At 43.3% G+C, this 19723-nt stretch overlaps 1 protein-coding gene across 4 annotated transcripts in view; it reads left to right on the forward strand.

Moving 5' to 3' along the window:
* Positions 1 to 19723, forward strand: part of SGCD (sarcoglycan delta) — an 827683-nt gene that overhangs the window by 683702 nt on the left and 124258 nt on the right. For all 4 annotated transcript variants that reach the window (XM_074313830.1, XM_074313831.1, XM_019750404.2 and 1 more), the window contains 2 exons: positions 322 to 409; positions 6225 to 6344. In XM_074313830.1, coding sequence (XP_074169931.1) covers positions 322 to 409; positions 6225 to 6344 — 208 coding nt within the window. The remainder of the gene's footprint in view (positions 1 to 321; positions 410 to 6224; positions 6345 to 19723) is intronic.

Consider the following 19723-nt stretch of genomic DNA (forward strand, 5'->3'; position numbering starts at 1 on the left):
AGATCTACAGGGCTCAGTGTCACCCTTTGTCTCTGATTCGTGTGTGTGTGTGTGTGTGTGTGTGTGTGTGTGTGTGTGTTAGGGAAATCTTTGAATGTGTGTCTGTCTCTCTGTGTGTCTCTTTGGAGGAAATCCATTTTGGACAAATGCCAGTTAATTATCACGTACGTGGGGATCATTAAACACTTGAAGTTTTCAAATCAAGACACATCAGTGAGAACTTGGCTGAAACCAGTGCAGCCCCTTGAGAGTTGCGATTTCAGTTTTTCGTTTAGAAATCTGCTGCCATTTTCATGTGTTTCTCTTATTTTCTTATTACAGGGTAATGCCCTGTATTTCAAATCAGCCAGAAATGTGACAGTGAACATTCTCAATGACCAGACTAAAGTGCTAACTCAGCTGATAACAGGTAAGAGAAGAAAACTTGGTGGTGCCTAGTCCATGCTAAGTACTCAGAACCAAAAATTGAATGAAGCACCATGTGAACTAAAGAAAGAAATGTCTGCTAACACATTTTACAGTGTGTTAGAGAGAGAGAGAAGGTGGCATGTGTTCCATGAATCTACTAAAGGGTAGCGTCTTGTCATATACACACATTTAAGTTATGCAGATTCAGTAATGTTTGTTTAGGGCGGAATAAACTATTTTCCATGTAGCATAGCCCCTAAACAGAAGCCAGCTGCTTCATCGGGTGCTCAACCACAGATAAGCTTTCTGCTCCAACGCTGGAGGAAAGGCTGACTGTGCTGAATTAATTGAAAGAGAGCCCAGTATACACAAAACCATGCACACCATACTTTATGGGGCGTAAAGGGGATTTCTAATGGTCGTTTGAATCCATGCCGTATTTGTGGTATGTGCTGACTTTGAACCTTAATTCAATTGCAAGATGCAGATGGACCTTCACTGAATATTTTTGTGTGGTTCTTTTTAACATAGCAGATCTGCTCCTAACCGCTATGGAAAGCACCCACTGGGTTTTAAGCTGCATGTTCCTAAAATTTAAACGAGGATTGGTTATTCACAGCCATGCTTGCAGTGATAAACATGGGCCTCCTGGCTGTGGTAATACGTTGAGTGGTATGGCCAGTGCCCCCTCTGTAGGTTACACGCAGCAGTAAACAGGAGCCATTATTCACCCCACAGTGGAAAGGGAAAGGGGTGTGCGTCTGAATGGCATTGTTATACTTCCAGGCAGAGAATGCCATTTGTTTAGCTCCAGGGCTGAAGGAAAAGTATACAGATGGACATTTTTGAAGCCAGTTGCCCAAATGCCCTGAAACGTTACTGTGACTACAACATCTGGGGCCCCACCAATGCACATGCCATGGGGAAACAGGTGCCTTTGTGCCCAGAGTCCTGCTGGGGAAAGAGCCCCACTGTGTGCCTCGCAGGAGCACTGCCTGTGGATGCTCCACAGCCAGGGGGTGACTTGGACCATCTACCAGGGAAAACACAGGCGTGGGAGGAATCGCTGCACGGCAGAGCCCATAGTCCATAACCACGTTGTTCCAGCCTGCGATTGCATGGTCCGTGGTGCTTGTAGGACATCTGGCCTAGTCACAGTGCTAAATAACTAAATAAACAGCTTCAGTGAGCAGTGATTTAAGTGGCGTGTGTGAAAATTACCTCCAGACGGGAAATAAATCCAACCTCTGGCCCCCAGACTTCCGCATCCAAAAGGAACTTATTTAGCCCGTTGATCGTTTGCCATTTATTTGTAGTGGGATATTTGGTTTACTTGAAAGATGTTGTTTTAATAAAGCCGGAACTGCCAAATTATTATTATTCAGCAAGACTCAGTCAGTCAGTCTCTCTCTCCCCTGCCCTCTCCCTCCTTCCCTCTCCCCCTCTCCATCCCCACGTCCTCCTTTCCATTTTCTCCCCCTGACTCCCCTCTTCCTCCCCTTTGCTCTCTTTCCCCTCTCTGCCCTCCTCTTCCTCCTTCCTCTCCACACTTCCCCTTCCCACTTTCCCCATTTTCCCATCTCCCTTCCCCCATGCTCCCTTTCTCTCTCTCTTTCTTCCCCTTCTCTCCTCTTCCCCCTCTTCTTTCGCTCTGCCCCTTCTTTCTTCCTCCTTGTCGCTCCCCCTTCTCTCTCTCTTTTCCCTTCTATTTTCTCCTCTCTCTTACCTCCCTCCTTCCCAGCCTTCCGTTTTTCTGTCTCCCCTGCCCAAATCGGGCCCTCTTGGAAGCTGGCAAACCTATCCCTAACTCCGCAGGCAAGGCCTGAGGTAGCTAATATTCAAATGAGATGAGCAAACAGCCATCTATCACCAGCCAGCAGGAGCCCTTTAAGATGATTTCTAGAGAGGCTAGATGTGTCCATAGTATAATTCTAAAGCATTCCCCCACACACAGCCCTACCTCTGAAGTGCTCTTTCAGGATTATCTTTTTACGGTTACACACATGGACAGCACACAGCACTTCCAGGAGCCAGTTTCTTCTAAAGCCTGTTCCACCTGGTAGTGTACCAGGTGGTGCACCTATCCCTCAGCAAATGGCTCCTGTCGTCCAAGAGGCCAGGTTTACTAAGGCAGTCCAGAGGAGTCAAGAATTTTCCTGCTTATCTACAGAATGTTTCAAAAGCCCAGAAAAAAATTCCAGTGTTACCGATTCAGGTAATCTTGTGTTGCGAAACAATGTTTTAAGTGGTAGTTAAGTTCCTAGGCTACACCACAAATGCCCGTTTGACTGATACTGCGGCTGATTTAGTGTCTCCTCCGTGGTGGGGCTGGACAGGAAACCCACTGAGCTGCAGGAAGAAAAAGTGTGGGGGAGCCTTCCACGGCCTCTTGCCAGAGTGGGCAAAGGTCCCAGCGTCAAGGGAGGTGGGGAAAGCAATTAGGCTGCATGGCCCCAGGCCTTTCCAGCTCCCAAACTGGTGGCCGTGGCATGACTGGGACCCTGCTGACGCATCCTGGTCAGATCTCCCTGTTTGGGGAATCAGTGACTTCAGACACCGACTGCCACACACAGATGGAGATTAACTGAAGATTAGTTTCAAGTTACGATTAGTGATATTTTTCCATCCCACAGAGGAACAATGGGTTCACCAAGGGACCTCCTGAGCAGTCTCCAATTCCATTTGCATTTCTCTCTAGAATCATTTTTTTGAGATTTCACCATGTCTGAGGAGGTTTGGCAGTCCCAGGTGAAATCAGTAAGAGCACAAGCCGACTGTACCATTGAGCCAGCACTCTGGGGGGTTTTCGCCAAATTACTGTTACTGACCTTTATGTACCCAAATGGTTCTGCCCATGGAAAATTCCATGTCGTATTCTGAGCAGCCCTGAAAAGCAAGATAATGTGTGTCTTGTGCTCTCTGATTACTGCCGTCTCCTCAGCACACTTTCCTGTACGTCTCATGTCCCATTCATAAGTTCAGAGGAAGCACATTTCACACACAGGCATGTGTTCTCGACGCCTCAGGGGCCACATCTCATGTTATCGCCTAAGTCCATGGAGGGAGGCAAAGGCCAGGTATTTGTGTCCCCTACTCCTGCCACCACTTTGCCATCTAACTGGATCCAGAGTAGGCAAACGGTGCTCACCTGGGCCCCTTCAGAGGTCATTCATTCATTCATTAGCACGTCTTGACCTCTTGATTTTCAATCTCCCTTCTAAAAAAAGGGGTAACGACCCCAAAGCATTGACAAATATTACAGATTTTCCTCAAGTTTTTGGTGTCACCAAGAAGGCAGCTGCACCTTAGCCCTCCTCCCAGGACAACTAATCCGAAGCCCTCATGTGCATCTCTGTTCTTTCAGGATCTCTCTAGCCCTGGTCCCCATCTTTCTACTTCCCCTCATCCTCCAAAAGCTCCTTTCCTAGCTGTTACTCCTGTGTTGGCTCCAACCCCCTTTTCCTTCCTAGATAAATAAACACCCTTTTTTCTTCTGTGGAACAATTTTGAGAGCTCAGGCCAGACCCAGATCTGCCATTAGCTCATTTGGTGACCTTGAGGAACCCTTAACCTTGCTGCCACTTGCTCTTCTCACCTACAGCATGGAGGCAGTCAGAGAAGATAACTTGCAGGCCCCATGCCATTTGGAAATGCCGTGCAATATCTGCTATTTCAATCCCCCACTCATTAAGGAGCCCGTCCAATGTCCTTATTTTTGTCAGCAGGCTAGTATGGATGTTCTGGCAAGAGATGAGGTCTGCCAAATTGACATGATTATGTGCGTGAGGCAAGTGCACTCACTACAAGATGCTTATCATTAATTCTCTTCAATATGTTGTGGCCACTGCATTAGAAAAATGGTCATGATCATTCGTGGTCTCAATGCTGATGATAATCACAAGAGCGTCCTCTGCATTTCACAGCACTTTTCTGCCTACAAAGTTCTTTTTATACACACAGTGTATAGTGTGATCCTTTTGATCCTTCTAACCTTTCTGTGGGGGTAGGTAGAATAGGTGGTGATAGTCCAATTTTATGGATGGCGGAAAATGAGATCTTCAGAAAGATCAAATGATTTGCTCAAAGTCACATTACCAGAAAATGAGAGAGTTGAGACATCATTCTTATCCTCTGAGTCTTAGACTGATAGCCTTGACAAGGAAAGGAAAGCAGCCCCAGACATTAGGGGCCGGCCTGGCACTATTAGCCAGTCCTCAGCGCTTTCCTGTTTAACCGTAAATAATTTCACAGAACATCCACACCAGACAAGGCCACTTGGTGGCCATGCCAGATCAAGACAAAGGAACAACAAAGACAGCTCTGAACACAAACATGTCTCTGAACAAAGGTCATTCTGAACGCAGACAAAAATGAGAACATTTACCCAAACCACAAACTGAACAAACATCTCTCTAGCCTAGCTTATATGCCTGTTTTTTCTTTATCCATGACAGTTCTAGCATTGCTCTGGTCTTCCCTACTTCTAGAACAGATTTATTAAGATACCAGTTATAGATGATTCCTACTTCCTGACAGCATTTAATCCACAGCAAAGCTTTGCTTCCTTAAACCCTGACCCAAATAACCTCATAGAAGGCCAAATACTACAGTAAGTTCTTCCTTGTTACTGAGACGTCTCGTGTGGTTTCCCACGTGTGTGTTTTCCCTCCCAGCAAGGGGTGTTCCTGGTGGTGTCTGCCTGGGAGGCATTGTGGGCCCTTTCATTACTACGTTTTATTCATAAGTAACACTGTCTGGAAAAATAACTCGAAGGAAACAGAATTCTATCTCAGACTCTCCTGGGCAGATTTGGTTAAATATAAATATAATTTTTTTCTGTATGAATTTCTAGATCAAAAGATAAATTCCTTTTGATCCAAGCTAGGTTCCATGAGGGTGATTACACTCCCAGGTTATTCTGATAAACTTCATGTATTCAGGTGGCTCCAGCTCAGATACACTGAAATGTCTCCTTTCTTTTTTTAGGAATTCTAACACGTGAACCTGTTTGTTCCCCATACTACCCAAAACTCTCTGTGGGTTTTATTTATTTATCAATCAGTGTTTAAATTGACATCTGTCTGTCTCCGTCAGAAGATAAGTGCTATGGAAGCAGACGGGGGCCTTGTCTTCTGCAGCCCCACCTTCAAGAATAATATCTGTTGTCATATGACAAACCCTCAAAACTTATTTTTTATGGAAAGAAATCCCAGCATAAATGGTTCAACAACTTCCTAGGCAAGTAATTGCAAAATATTATAGCCTTTTCGGCCAGGAAATGATCGGTATACTGAAGAAACAGACCTGTCTGATGTCAAATGCAGCCAGGGGGTCAAGGGTACAGACAGAGTGAGACAGATTTCAGCTGAATGTACAGGTGCCCTTTCCAGCAGTTAGGACTAGCCAAAGATATGTTGGTTGCTTCCAGAGGTGGTGAGCCTCTTGTGCCTCAGTACACTCAAGCCTATACCTACAAATATTTGACAGTAATTTGATGGTTAGCTGAGAGAAATCTCATTCAAGCATTAGCTTGAAGGAAAGGCATGATGGTCTTTAAAATCATAGCCTGAGAGCATATGATTAAAAGTAATTGACAGGACATGGCTAAAGTCATGAGACTGATTTTCACGGTTGGCTTCTGAAAACCAATCCACTTATATTAAAGTCCAATACAATCTTGTCAGATGTATGCACTCTATGAAGAGCTCATTGTAATTAAATGCAATGAGCCTAATGTTCTCTCTCTCTCTCTCTCTCTCTCTCTCTCTCTCTCTCTCTCTCTCTCTCTCTCTCTCTCCCTCCCCCACCCCTTCTAGGTCCAAAAGCTGTAGAAGCTTATGGCCAAAAGTTTGAAGTAAAGACAGTTTCTGGAAAATTGCTCTTCTCTGCGGATAACAATGAAGTCGTAGTAGGAGCTGAGAGATTACGAGTTTTAGGTAAGGAAACTTTAAGCATTTAATCGGTCTGATGCTACTATGTACATTTGAGAGGAAAAGTGAAATGGTTTCTGGATTCTCTTAAAATGAGGCTGTTGAAACTGTCACCCCAGCGCCTGGTCCCTGGTGAAAATTTCTCAACTCATGAAGTCTTTGTGGCATGTGTGCCAACACTGAGCTTTGAGTGGGATGTGTGCTCATGACAAGAAATATAAGAGGGCACATCTGTCCTCACATTGGCAGTCTTGCAAGAAGCAGTCAAGACCTGTGTACCTATATACCTGCTATCGTGATTACTAAACCTGGTTCTAAGCTAAGAATCACCTTTGTTTGTGCCTCGGGAGTGGTGCATTCATTGAAAATCTGCACAATTCAGTTTTAGCTCTGTATTACTTCAGTTGACCTTTGTGAAGGTTTTATCTGGGTAGAGTAATTGTTGGACTTGTTTTAACCTATTAAGGTTTGTTTGGTTTTGTGGGTTTTGTTTTTTTCCACTCTATATTAAAGTAAAATTCTAAAAGAAAAAAGGTGTTAATGCTGAGAAGGTTGGCTTTGGTTTGGCTTCTTTTACTCACGCTTTTTGAACATCGAGATGTTAGATGACAAATCCTGAAGGTGGAGCCGTTCAGTTCTAAAATCTTTATTGAAATCCTCTTACGTGAACCCAAACCAAAGTGCTCTCACTGCCTCTTTTGTAAAAGTTCAGGAAAAATATATTACTGGTTTAGATTTTTCATACCAAGGGAGGAAGGAGCATTTGCCTACCTTATAATAACATGACTCAGTGCTTATGCTTTATAACTGGATTTTAAAAATTGCATAGTATAAACAGCAATGAGGAGTGAGCCACCTTTTATGGGCAGCTTGTAGTTTTATAGTTCTTAATCTATACTTAAAATTTTATATTTCTTCCTTTTGGAAAAAACTACAAGCCACTATATGCACAGACTACACAGGGAGTGGGGTCTGCTGTCCCACAGCCTTTGAAGCGTATTACGAGGCCCAACCATTATCTTCTTCCTCCTGAGCTATTTTAAAATGGTTCCTTTTTTTTCCTTTCTTTCTTTTTTTTTTTTTGGACATTGTGGCTGCAGTATTTGTGATAGAATATACTACAATGTGGATCATCTCTACTTCTGTGTATATTTATTCATTTATTATTAGACCTCACGCACAATCTTCTTTTTTCCCTCTCTTTGCTTGTAGGGTGTGATATATGTCGTCATGCACTTTGATTAATGTATTAGAAATCTACAAATCTGTTTTGTACTTTTTATACTGTTGGATACTTATAATGAAAATTTTACCAGGTTATTGAATAAATTTGGTCTTAGTAGCCCCCCCCAAAAAAAAAAATCATCTAGGGAACCTCTGAAAAATTTATGTTCATAGATCCAACCATGACTTACTGCATTAGATGCTCTGGCGGAAGGGCCCAAGAATTTGTTTGTAAAAACATTGGCAGGAATTTCTGTGGTCCCGCTGTCACAGTCCTTGAGTCTGAGAACACAGCCAATCAGTGTCTGTGGCTGTACACCGAACGGTCTAGCATGGTGGTTTAGGGGTTGCGTGCTGGAGCTAACCTGGCTCTTAATCCCTGCTTTGTCACCTCTTCGCTGTGTGACCTTAGACACGTCACTGACATCACTAAGCCAGCTTTCTTTTCTCAATTGGACTACGAGCATCTACCATCTTGAGTTTCCTAGGTTTAATGAGATCATGTAATATTCACTTATCACGGCGCCTCATACAAAACAGTCCTCAGTCAGTGGTAGCTGCTGCCGCTGTTACTACGCGTGCTACTGCTACTGTTCCAAATACTAGTCCGACTTTCCCTTCTATTGCTGCCTAAGAGTTACTGAAATGCAGTGGTTAAAAGCTCAGAAATGCACCCATTCTGATCTTAACTCATCTCTATCCTTTACTATTTGTGGGCCCTTAAGCAAGTTATCTAACCTCTCTGTGCCTTTGTTTTCTTCATCTATTAAATGGGGGTCCTAGAAGTATCTACCTTCCAATGTCTTGGAAAGATTGAATGCAATGATCTGTGGAAGTGCTTAGTTGGTTGGTTAACCAATAGTATATGTTCATTAAGTGCTAACTTGAAATTACTGTTTGTTCTCTGTATTGTTAGTTTCATTAGGCATCTGCTTCTGGTTTCACTGCTGTCCTGGTCATCACCTCTGCCCTCAGTTAATCAACTTGCCAGAAAGTGCGTTCCCCCCTCCCCCCTCCCCCGATTATCCCACCCTGTACTCTCCCACCTGTATTTCTCCCCAGCTCCCCTATCACCGTTACTTGTCTCATTATGCTCACTTATCTCAGTTTCAAAACTCAGCATCATCCTGACCAGCGTCAGGCTGAGCAGAGTTAGATGGTGACAGTGACCAACCTGAGGTGACTCAGTGGAAGTGAGGGTGCAGGGTGCAGAGGCACAGAGCCAGGGGCATCTGATGCCTGGTCCTGTGCTCCCCGGTGCCATGGTCTGGGACAGCAAACACCCTTGGTCTGTCAGGGCCTTGCTTTTTCCTATCTGTAACAAGAGTTGTCTAGAGCAGACATTTTCAAACAGTGTTTTTGAATTCATTAAAAAAAAAAAAAAAACTTTTAAATATAAAGAATTTATATCCAATCACAATAAATAAAATATATAAAAGCCCAGGACTGCCCTGGGTTGTAGGTGGGGCTTGGGAGGGAGAAAGGTCAGAGATTGGAGTCATAGCTATGTAGTTTCATTCTTTTCCCCTCTGTGTCCTTTGGAGACCTCTTAGTGCTTATTTTTGAAACCCCTTAAGTGGATAGACTATCAAAAAATAGACCACTTGCTATGATTCCGATACCATGCTTTATATGCACTATTATACAGAGAGTGCCAAAAAAAAATGTATACACATTTTAAGAAAGGAAAACTGTATTAAAATTGTAATAATATATACCGATAACGAAAGATGAGTACAAGTGATGTGTAAACATTTTTTGGCACCCCCGGTATTTACACATCACCAATACAGTGTAAGTGAGGCATCATTTTTTTCATCCCCATTTTACAGGTGACAGACCCGAGCCATAGTAACGGGTGCGAGCTAGAATTCCCAGCCAGGTATTTTGAAGGCAAACTGCTTTACTTTAAAGCACTATACAGGTCAGAAAGTTCGCAAACTTTCCACCGTGCATCGTATGTTGCTGCCTTCTCAAATTTGTCCCATTTTCAGATGAGTAACCTAAGGCTTGAAACAGTGAAGAAATTTGCCCAAGATCAGGTGCCAGTTAGCGATAGGCCCGATGTTCAAATCCTTGCCTATGAACTCCAGCCTCAGTGCACTTAACTGCATGTAAATATATTAGTTCTGAGACCCTTTCCAACTCTCACAATTAATGTTTTTCTCTATGATTTGCAGAAATGACACTTTCCACATTAGTTCTAGATTTTGGGGTTTAATAAACACACACACACACACACACACATGCATGCACGCACTTTAGGCTATTCTCTTTTTCAATAGTACTTTGCTATACCAGCTCTAAAATAATTGCCCAGGGGAAAAAGTGATGGTATCTCTTGCCAAGATCCTTTTGTATAAATGGTGTTTGGCACTTCCCATTAGTTTCTTAGTGCTTCATAAATCAACTCATTGCTTTAAAACCTGACTTTGCAAAGATACAGGATAATTTTAGATGTCCAAACACTTTAGTTGAATCTTAGTGCACAAAACTCTAGGATGGTGTCAGTGAAGAGCTCCTTCACCCCACGCTGTGTAGACTAAGGGCTGAAAGATTATTGTAGTTTTCAGTCACTTCACGGCAGGTGGATATTTTGTTGTTGCTGCTGCTTATGCTTGTGATATGTCACTTAGAGAATGATTGAGGATAAAAATCTGTCTCTCTCCATCATTAGAAGCATTTGTTTTCTCATGTAAAAAAAGAAATGTAGAAAGGAAGCAGCATAATAAAGACCACTGCTGCTGCCAGTGCTGAGATTAGGAAATGACCACCCCACAAATCTCCCATCAGCCTACTCAGTGAAAGGAGCCTACTGTGTTGCAGACGAGCTTCCTGTCAGCTGGGATTCAGCCATATGGTGTGGAACGAGAAATGTAGGCATTTTCATTTTCAGCTTAATGAGAAGTTTGTCTTTTTGAATTGTCAGACTGCACCAGCTCTTGGGAGTTTTGAATCAGGATGCATATTTCATGGCAGAGTCCAACCTAACCTGGGTTTGAAACCTTGCTCAACCATTTAGGATCTGAGTGACCTCATCCACGTCTCTCTCTCTCTCTAAGCTTTAGTTTCCACATGTATAAAACAAAGAGAGGAACGAAATAAAGACTAGAAATAATGATGAATGAATATAATAAGAAACATATGTAAAAAATCTATTATTTTAGGTATAGTTAAGTGGGAATAAGCAGTAGAAGGTCAGAAGGAATAACCCTGAGAAGATAATGCCTCTTGGGTATAGTAGCCTAACCCTTAGGCTCAGAGTAATTGTTTACATTCTTCTCTGGATAACCACACACACCTGTTCAGTTTTTAAGACAATGACACACACCTTGAGTAATACGGTCTTTGAATGGTATGGCAAAAGGACTAGTAGCCATGCCTCATAAAGAATGATTCAGTTATCACTCGGGAAATTTTTATCCTGGAAAAGAGATGAAGTTATCAGTGTAGGCAGACTGCAGTTGCCAGTCTCTCATGTATGCACGTCTTTCCTGAGGAAAAGAGAGCAGTCAAGAGCCAAGGAGCTGAGTGGTTGAGAGTACAGGTTTAACCTTGGTTTCTGTCATTTGTCAGCTGGTGCCCTTGGATGTGTGACTTCACCTTTCTAGGCTTCCTCCTACTCTTTAATACACTGTAATAATGTCTGGCTCTCACAGCAGCTGGGAGAAGTGGATGGTACCCTGTATGTAGAATGAACAGTACAGGACGTGGTACCCAGTAAGTACTCAGTACATGCTAATTGCTGTCATGTTAGTGATTTCTGTCAGCCCACTTGGGCTTCAGGGGACCCATCAGGTCCTAAAATTGTACACAGGCCTTGTATGTTCACAAAAGAGGGCGTTCAGAGAGAAATCGGCTTAGGACTTGTAGGAGTGTTTATATATAAGGTAAGCTTGGACAAGTGGATTTTCTGGACACAGCTAGGGCCAGAATAGACAATACTTTTATGGGGTAAGAGATACTGTACCACCCATTTTACCTGGGTACATGTAAGGCTGGTCTTCCTAACATGTGTGTTCTCACATTGGACTTAGGTAGTGGAGGGATTGAAGACATGGGTTGGATTCCCAAAACTGGAGGGTCTCTCCTTCCACTCACTAAGACAGTGGGTTTCAAAGTGTGGTTCTTGGATAGGAGCGTCAGCTATGGTTTTCTTGTTAGTCATGCAGACTCAAACCCCACCCCTGACCTACTGAATCAGAAATTGGGGTGTGTGGCCCCGCACACGGAACAAGCCTTCAGGTGGTTGTGATGTATGCGGAAGTTGGTGAACCACTGACCCAGGACAGTCACAACCTTGCCAGGTACACTCAGTTGATGCCAGGCTTCAGCTTTTGCAACTTCGTTCCAGAAAATCTACAAAATAAATACAGCTACCATATGTTGAGGGCTTACTCTGTGCAAGATGCTAAACTAATCACTTACCACGAATCTGTATTTGATCCTCACAACAACCTTAAAAAAAGAGGGCACTGGCTTATCACCTTGATTCATAGAGGAGTAAACTGAGGGACAGAGTAATGCGCCCACCTGCCCAAAGTTCCTCAAAGAGAAAGTGGGGGAGTCAGGATCTGAATCCAGGCCGTCTTCCCCGCTACTCAATGACCTTTCACAGTAATCTTCACCTTCCCCAAATTCCAGAGCACGTTGGCATCTCAGTGAGAGGCAAAGAACTGGGCAATGGTTTTCCAGCTATTCCTCTGCTTTTTGCCTTCTGTATACTCTGCTCTTCCCACAACCCTCCCTCATCTGACTGTTTCTCTGCTTCCTTCACTAACTCATCTTTCACCTAGTAAATGACGTACATTCGTACTTGGCATGACGTGTGGGTTCCCCCAAAGTTCAGGCCTTGTTTTTCTCTTTTCACATATCTATGGGAAATCCCACACTTACACACAGTTTCAACATTTACTTTTTCAGGTGACCCCCAAATCTGTTTTTGCCTTAAACTGTCTTCTTAATTTTAGGTCCAAATTCCCAAACAGCCTGGACTTTATGCATGGCTGTCTTCCCATCACTTGCATTTCATCACCTATAGCTGACATGCCTCTCCACCAAAATCCCCACCTCTCCAGAATCCACTTCCCTAGTTCTCCACATGAGGCCTCCATTCCCCTCGTTTACAATGCCTTGCTTTCATTCAAATACCAGATGCTGTCTTTCTTATGGGCGTGAATGGCTTTACCAATTTGGGGTTTTCCATATTACAAAGGTAACTATTTAGGTCTGACACAGAAAATGTAGGTTTCTAGTCAGGCCCCTCCACTTAGTTACCAAGAAGGTGTAAAATTAGTTTGCAAGCTGAGGTGTAATGTAGTTAAGCTTGAATTACAGGACAGCATTATTAAATATTATACAGGAGTGTATAATATTGCTTGGTCTTTAAAAAGCAGCAAGCAAATGGGCACCATAAAAGCCTGTGCATCTAAGAGGCATCTTCAGGGAGACACCAGGGAAAACATAATTTTGATTTTCATTAATGACCAATTTCATTGAACAATGAATTGGACATTATAGCATTTATAAACAAAGCGTAATTATAAGTTGTCATTCTAATTGTTAATTAGGTCTATTTGTACTCTAGATTAGTTTTTTAAATATGTCCTCTAGATGCCACTTGATGCTAATTATCCGAGTTACATTATTATCAATTGAAAAACATTTTTAATTAAGTCTAAAGCCATTTAAATTAGCATAAGATTTATAGAAATTTAAATGCGGTCTGATGCTTGTTTTTTTGGAAGACATCAGCTGATACATGTAGCCTTTTGAATTCGTTTTTGATGAAACAAACTGCAATCTGGCAATTGATAATTATGATGAAACGAATGGGGTGTTCTGAGAAGTGTTCATTCATTAAATATATGTGTGTATCATATATATATATATATGATATCTCCAAATCTGTGCGACTGGCGTCGTGGAGATACAGAGATGAAAGTCATTGCTCCTGCTCTCTCAGGGAGCTGTCTGTAATCAGAGAGATGAGACACATATATATATCTGAGAGCCCAAGCAGAAAACAAGCTGTTTAATAGGATAGAAACAAAGTGACTGTGGAATTACAGAATCCAGCTGTGGTGGTGCTGTATCTAAGAGAAAGTTTAGAAAGCTTCACAAATGAAGAGAGAATTTGAAGTAGGTCTCAGTATGGATTGGGGGGGGAAGCTTAGAGGGGGAGTGCTTGCTTGTGGACTGGAATAGCACGTGTTTAGTTGTCAGGATTCGGTTTAAACGGTTTAAATCCAACTCACAGCACAGGTGGGGAGATAGAAAAGTTCAGTGGAAGCAGCTTCAAGCCAGATCCAGTGGCTCAAACAAAATTCAGTCTCTCTCTTTCCCGTGCCATCTTTGAGCTCTGTTTTCCAGTCTTGTATTTGGTCTTCAACTCCGCCGGTGAGCAGAAAGAGTGCTTTTCTTCCTCATCTAAATCCAACAAAGTCCTCGGTTTCACTCTGACCAGACTGACTTGGGCCATATGCCCATCCCTGAACAAGTTTTTGTGAACAGGATGGTAGAGTATGCTGGTTATTAGCGAGGCCTGGGTCATATCCCCTCTTCCAGAGCCCGAAACATCACTGGAGGCAAAAATGACAAAACTGAGCCTGTCCTTTCAGGGAGACCAGGAGAGGGCAGGGTTCTTTGGAAAAGACAATAGTGCTGGGACAAATAGAAGGCAGCAAGAAGACAAGAAAAGAGGAAGAGCAAACATGAGATGGAATGAATGACTCCATAAAGAAGCCGGAGGCACGAGTCTGCAGGCGCCGAGCAGGGCTGTGAGGACAGGACACTGTGGACGTCACTCATTCATCGGGTCACCAGGGCTCAGAACTGATTGAGTGACACGTAACGCACAAGGAGCTAAGGTTGGAAAAATGACTTAGGGTGAGACAGAGGAGGAGTTGTCCAAAGGAAAATTGGGGTGTCGTTACCAGGAAAGGGAATGGATGCTCGGCAAAGATTAGCAGCAAATGTACATTATACTCATCAAAGGTATGATCAGGGAAAATCATGACCACGATCCATGCGACAGAGGAACCCCGAGTGTGAAGGCTATTAGTGGAAGACACTTCAGAAGTTCTCTCCCTCTTGCTTGCTCAGCTCCAGGTACACTGTCCCACTTCCTTCATCGCCAAGTATGTTTTCACCTCCCAGCATTTGTACTTACTCTTCCATCTGCATAGAATCTTCTTCCCGGTCTCTGCGTAAAACATCTCTTCCTTTGTAGCTCGCACATCACTTCACTGAAGAGGTCTTCCTTCACCACCTTATAAAAAGAGCATGCTCCCCCTACCAGTGTCTACATAGGGCTGTCAAAGTACGGCCTGTGGGCCTGTGGGTCAAATCAGGCCAAAACCTCTGCCTGGTTTTGTAGATAATGTGCGCTGGAACACAGCCAAGCTCATTGGTATCGTCCATGGTGGCTTTCACACTACAACAGCACAGTTGAATCATTGAGACAAATCACATGGCCCACAAAGCCTAAAATACTTACTATTTGGCAGTTTCCAAAAGAAAAAAAGTTTGTCAATTCCTGGTCTGTACCTTTACTCTGCCTCATTCCCCTTCAGCGCAGTTATCACAGCATGACATTAGTATGTGTATAGATAGATATGATTATTTCCGTCCTCTCTGCCTCATTAGAATGTAAGCTTCATGATAGCAGGAACTTCTGTGTTTCAGAGTCTAGAATGCCTGGTACATATACGTGTTCTGTACTATTTGTTGCATGAAAGCATTGAAAGATTTTGAACATTGGAATGTTTTATAATCAGTCTAATACTATAGAAAAAGGAGGGAGGGAGAACTTGAACCTCACTTAAGAGAACACTAGAATACCTTCGCTGAGGGATTCATCAGGACCTAAACTAGGATAGAAAGAGACAAAAGAACAAATGGGAGAGATCACCTTGGAGGAGAACTAAGGAAACCTGGCAATTGACTGGCTATGAGGGGTCAAGAGACAAGGAAGTTGGGATGCTCTGGTGTTGCCTTGTTAGACGACTGTGACGGCATTAACAGACATTCATCGGAGCAACAGCAGGGTGAGATTAGAGGTAAATAGTTCAGCTTTAGATGCTCTGGGTCTTACTACCTGTGGCCCTCTGGAAGGAGGAGGCCAAGTGTCCAGTGGGAAAGGCCAGCGAAAAAGCCCCCAAGAGATGCCCAGCTGAGCAGGGGTCCGAGAGTCATCCACACAGGTTGCGTAGATGGGCTCCAGAGAGGAGGTGGCCTGGACATGTTCCTGGAGAAGAACTGAGAGGAGCTCATCTCGTGGGTGTTCCCAAACAGCCTGTAGCCGCCAACCCATTGCTGTCTCTGAAGGAAACCAAGGCTGCTTTACCAAGGCTGTGACTCCTTCCCAGAGGCATCTTCAAAAGTTGAGGCCCGTGTCCGCCTGCCTTTCACCATGAGAAGGAACTCAAAGGCTTTAGAACGTGACAAAGCTGGGTTCTGCCGAGCTTACCCATCACGTGATGTTGGCTGCCGTTTCTCACACCACTTAAGCAGCGTGTGTAGGCTCTAAATAACCTCTCCCCCCTCCCTTTTCCTTTGCACCTGTGTTTACCCTCCTTTCTGAAGTATCCCATCAATGAGTGGAAGGAAGCACAGAGAGGCTGAAGGATGGTAGTAAAATGTGGCCATAGTTCCTCTATAGGTGGTGGCGAAAACTGAATGATTCAGACATCGATCCTTGGGAATTGAGAGCCCACCAATCTAATAGGAACATGCGGATAACAAATCAAGAGAGCCTGAAACTTGCCAGGGCCCTCCTTTGGTCTTCTGTTATCATTCGCAGAGAAAAATCTGCTGGGGATTCAACTATTTAAAAAGAATTGCTGGTTGTAGAGTTCTTCTCTGGCACCTCATTCCAAAGTTGGTTTATTATTTACAGGAATAATGCATTAGATCATAAAAATACATTTCCCATAAATAATGTAGCGAGAAAGCCAAATATAAAAGAGTCTCAGATGAACAACCCCAACCTTAATAAACCAGAGATGCTTAATGAGAAAAAGCACAAGTCTACAATAGAGAAACAATAATGGGGTTTTATCTGAAATGCTACTGGGAGTACAACTCTCATAATTCTCCAAAAAATAAAAGTGAGACAGTCCGAAAGCCAGGGTGGTTTCTCCACCTGGTTTCACGCTCTCCTCCCGCCACGTGTGCAGGCATCATAAACTGTCACAGCCCAGCTTTTTCCCCCAAGCTTTGGGGTCGATTTCTGATGCAGGAGGAAGAGGCCTTTGCTGGGCCCCACACACTTTCCCTTTGGCAAGAAAGAGATGTGATTTAATATCAGCATGATGGATTCATCCTTCTGTGTAACGTCACCAGCTGTCCCTGCAGCATATCCTTAGCAGACCTCCCAGTTTCTGAGCCATTGTCTCCCTCAGTTGCACGTGTGTGTGTGTGGGGGGGGGGGTGGCGAGAGGAGGAGAAAAGGCAGTTGGGGACATTTGTCAGCTTTCTAGTTTGATTAAAGAGTTGATGAGGCTCACGATTCGGCTGCTTTGAAGAGAACCAATTCCAGCACTTACCAAGCGGTATGTTTCTGTTTTTCTTTTGTTTGTGGAACTGACAGGACTTTAATTTGTCTGTCAAGCTGCAGTTAATACGCTTTCAGGCATCTGTTGGTTTGTTTCTATCATTAAAGTTTCCTTCTTGCCAGTTAATACCAAGAACTGAGTATTTTCCAACATGGCGATAAACGTCTGCCCGGCCCTCTTCAATGTCAAGAGGCTTAGCATGCAGTCTAGCTGTATTGTCTCCTTTCTCATTAATTATATTCACTTTTGCAGAATATTCTTAAGCAACCAAAAAGTCACCTGAGTTGAATTTTTTTTTTTCTTTCTTCCCAGCAGAGGCCAAGGGGAATGTTGATATTCCACAGTGACACTAGGAATTTAATGAGGTGACAATGTGAATAAGAAACTCTCAGTGTGCAGACTAGGAGTTCCTTTCCTGGAGGAACTTGAATCTAATTCTGCTTATTGGAGTGGGAGAAAAGAATGCTAAACATACGTTCTTTGACTCCTGATGTTCCACCCCCACTTTGCTCCATACTTGGCCACGCACCACCTCTCATCTTCACGCCTTTTGTACCTTGTCTTTCCTAGAAACAGTGGATAAGGTGGTGAGGGTGAATTCAAACAAAGAAAACAGGGAGACATCGAGGAGAAAATATCCAGAACCCCTCAGGTCACAGAATGGAAGCAGATGCCTGAGTTTCCCTCCTTTGGAACCGTAGTTGTGTAGGAGAGAAGCATGGTTAAGTGAGTACAGTGTTTGGAGACAGACTGCCTGGATCCCACTCCTGCCTCTAGCAGCACTACCTTGGGCAAGTTTCTGAATCACTGGAAAGCACAACCTTGGGCAAGTTTTCTGATTCACTGCTCATCTGTAAATGAGGCCAGTTAGAGCGCCTGCATAATGTATGTCAAATCCGTGGCCCAGCGCTAAGTGTATAATAAGGGCCCAATATACGACTCTACTGTTGTCCTTTCTACAAATTCCTGTTGCACACCATTTGTGCAACTATCATCAATCGGAGTTCAATGCCCAGATGTAAGGACACAGCATAAAAGGCCCATGATTTCAAAGAGGTAATAGTCTAGTAGAGGTGTCAAAACACATGCCCAATGAAATATTAAATAGCCGTGAGAATATTTCTCAAAAAGTTAAACGAAACATATAGGATAGTATTTGGCTGCAGTGTGTGCTAAGAGGATTTCACAGTAAGTGGTGGAGAACTGAAGACGGGGAAAGGAGACCCAGCCCACAGAGGTGGCCCCAGACAAACTTCCTGGGGGAGAACTTGAGGAAAGTGCAAAGGGTGGGGGCAGGGGATGACTTAGCAGGTGGAGGTGAGGGAGCAACAGCAGAACTAAAAGTAGGGTCCCACGTGACAGAGGAAGTGGGATGTATGGCTGTTGTGTATTCCAGCAAGTAAGCACATTCGGATTTATCTTTTGGGAGATTGTCATGATCAGCACAGAGTAGACAAGAATTGCTTTCTTCCCCAAAAGCCTGAGTTAAGGAGCCATGTGAAGGTTCTGCTAGAACCTCCCAGGACGTCCTGCTGGCAGTGTCTTGTGCAGGATGTGGTTGAAATGTTCATGGGAATAGTCCATATGATTTTGATGCTGTAAGCCAGAGAAAAATCAAGTAGAGTGACACTTACAAGTTATTTATGATGCAAGAACTTTCACAGGTCAAAAAAGAAAAGAAGTGACATCATCAGGAAGGTTCTTGGCAGTATTTAAGCCATTATGTAGGCAGTTCTCACTTAAATAGAAACTCAATACGTTCAACAAATATTAATTGAGCACTTACGCTGACCAACTGCTATACTGACCAAAGGGGCAGTCAGGGCCCCTTTGCAAGAAAGAAGGACAGATGTTTTAAGCATTTACATGAGAAAAATGTGTCTTATCACAGGGGAAGTACAAGATGTCATAGAAACATAAAATAAGGGGATTTTAACCTAATTTTGCGAGTCAGGGAAGACTTCCCCAAGGAAATGATAATTAAGTTGAGACTGGAAAGATACATGGGAGTTAGTCAAGGAAAAGGGAGTTGGAGGGGCTGAGTGTGGAGCTGCATGTAATGGATGCTGGGGGCCCACGACCTTTCAGCAAGTGTCACAAGTCCAGCACAGCCAGAGGGTGGAGGTCAAGGGGCTGACTGCCCAGACATGAAAAGAGACCGGTCATAATTATAATAGTCAATGTTTGTTAAATACTCTGTACCAGGTACTGTTTGAATCTCCTTACGTGTGTTAATTCTTAGGATAGCTCACTGAGATACCACTTATTATTTATTATTGTGCTCATTTGACATATGAGTGAACTGGTAAATAGAGAGGTAAGTTCCCCCAAGGTTATATAGCAAGTTAAATGGCAGAAGCAAGGCACAAACCCAGATAATCAGACTCTAGAGCCTGTATTTGGGGTTTTTTTAAATCATATCTTTGTTGAGGTATAATTCATAGATACAGTTTACCCATTTAAAGCTTGAAATTCGGTGTTTTACTATAAAGAGCCTGTGCTTTTATCACATACACAAAGCTACAAATATACATATACATTTCTATATTATATGTTTCATATGTATGTATGGTATATGTATTTGTTGTGTGTGTCATAAATATG

The sequence above is a fragment of the Rhinolophus sinicus genome, linkage group LG10 (genome assembly GCF_036562045.2).
Source record: "Rhinolophus sinicus isolate RSC01 linkage group LG10, ASM3656204v1, whole genome shotgun sequence".
In the NCBI taxonomy this organism is placed as follows: Eukaryota; Metazoa; Chordata; class Mammalia; order Chiroptera; family Rhinolophidae; genus Rhinolophus; species Rhinolophus sinicus.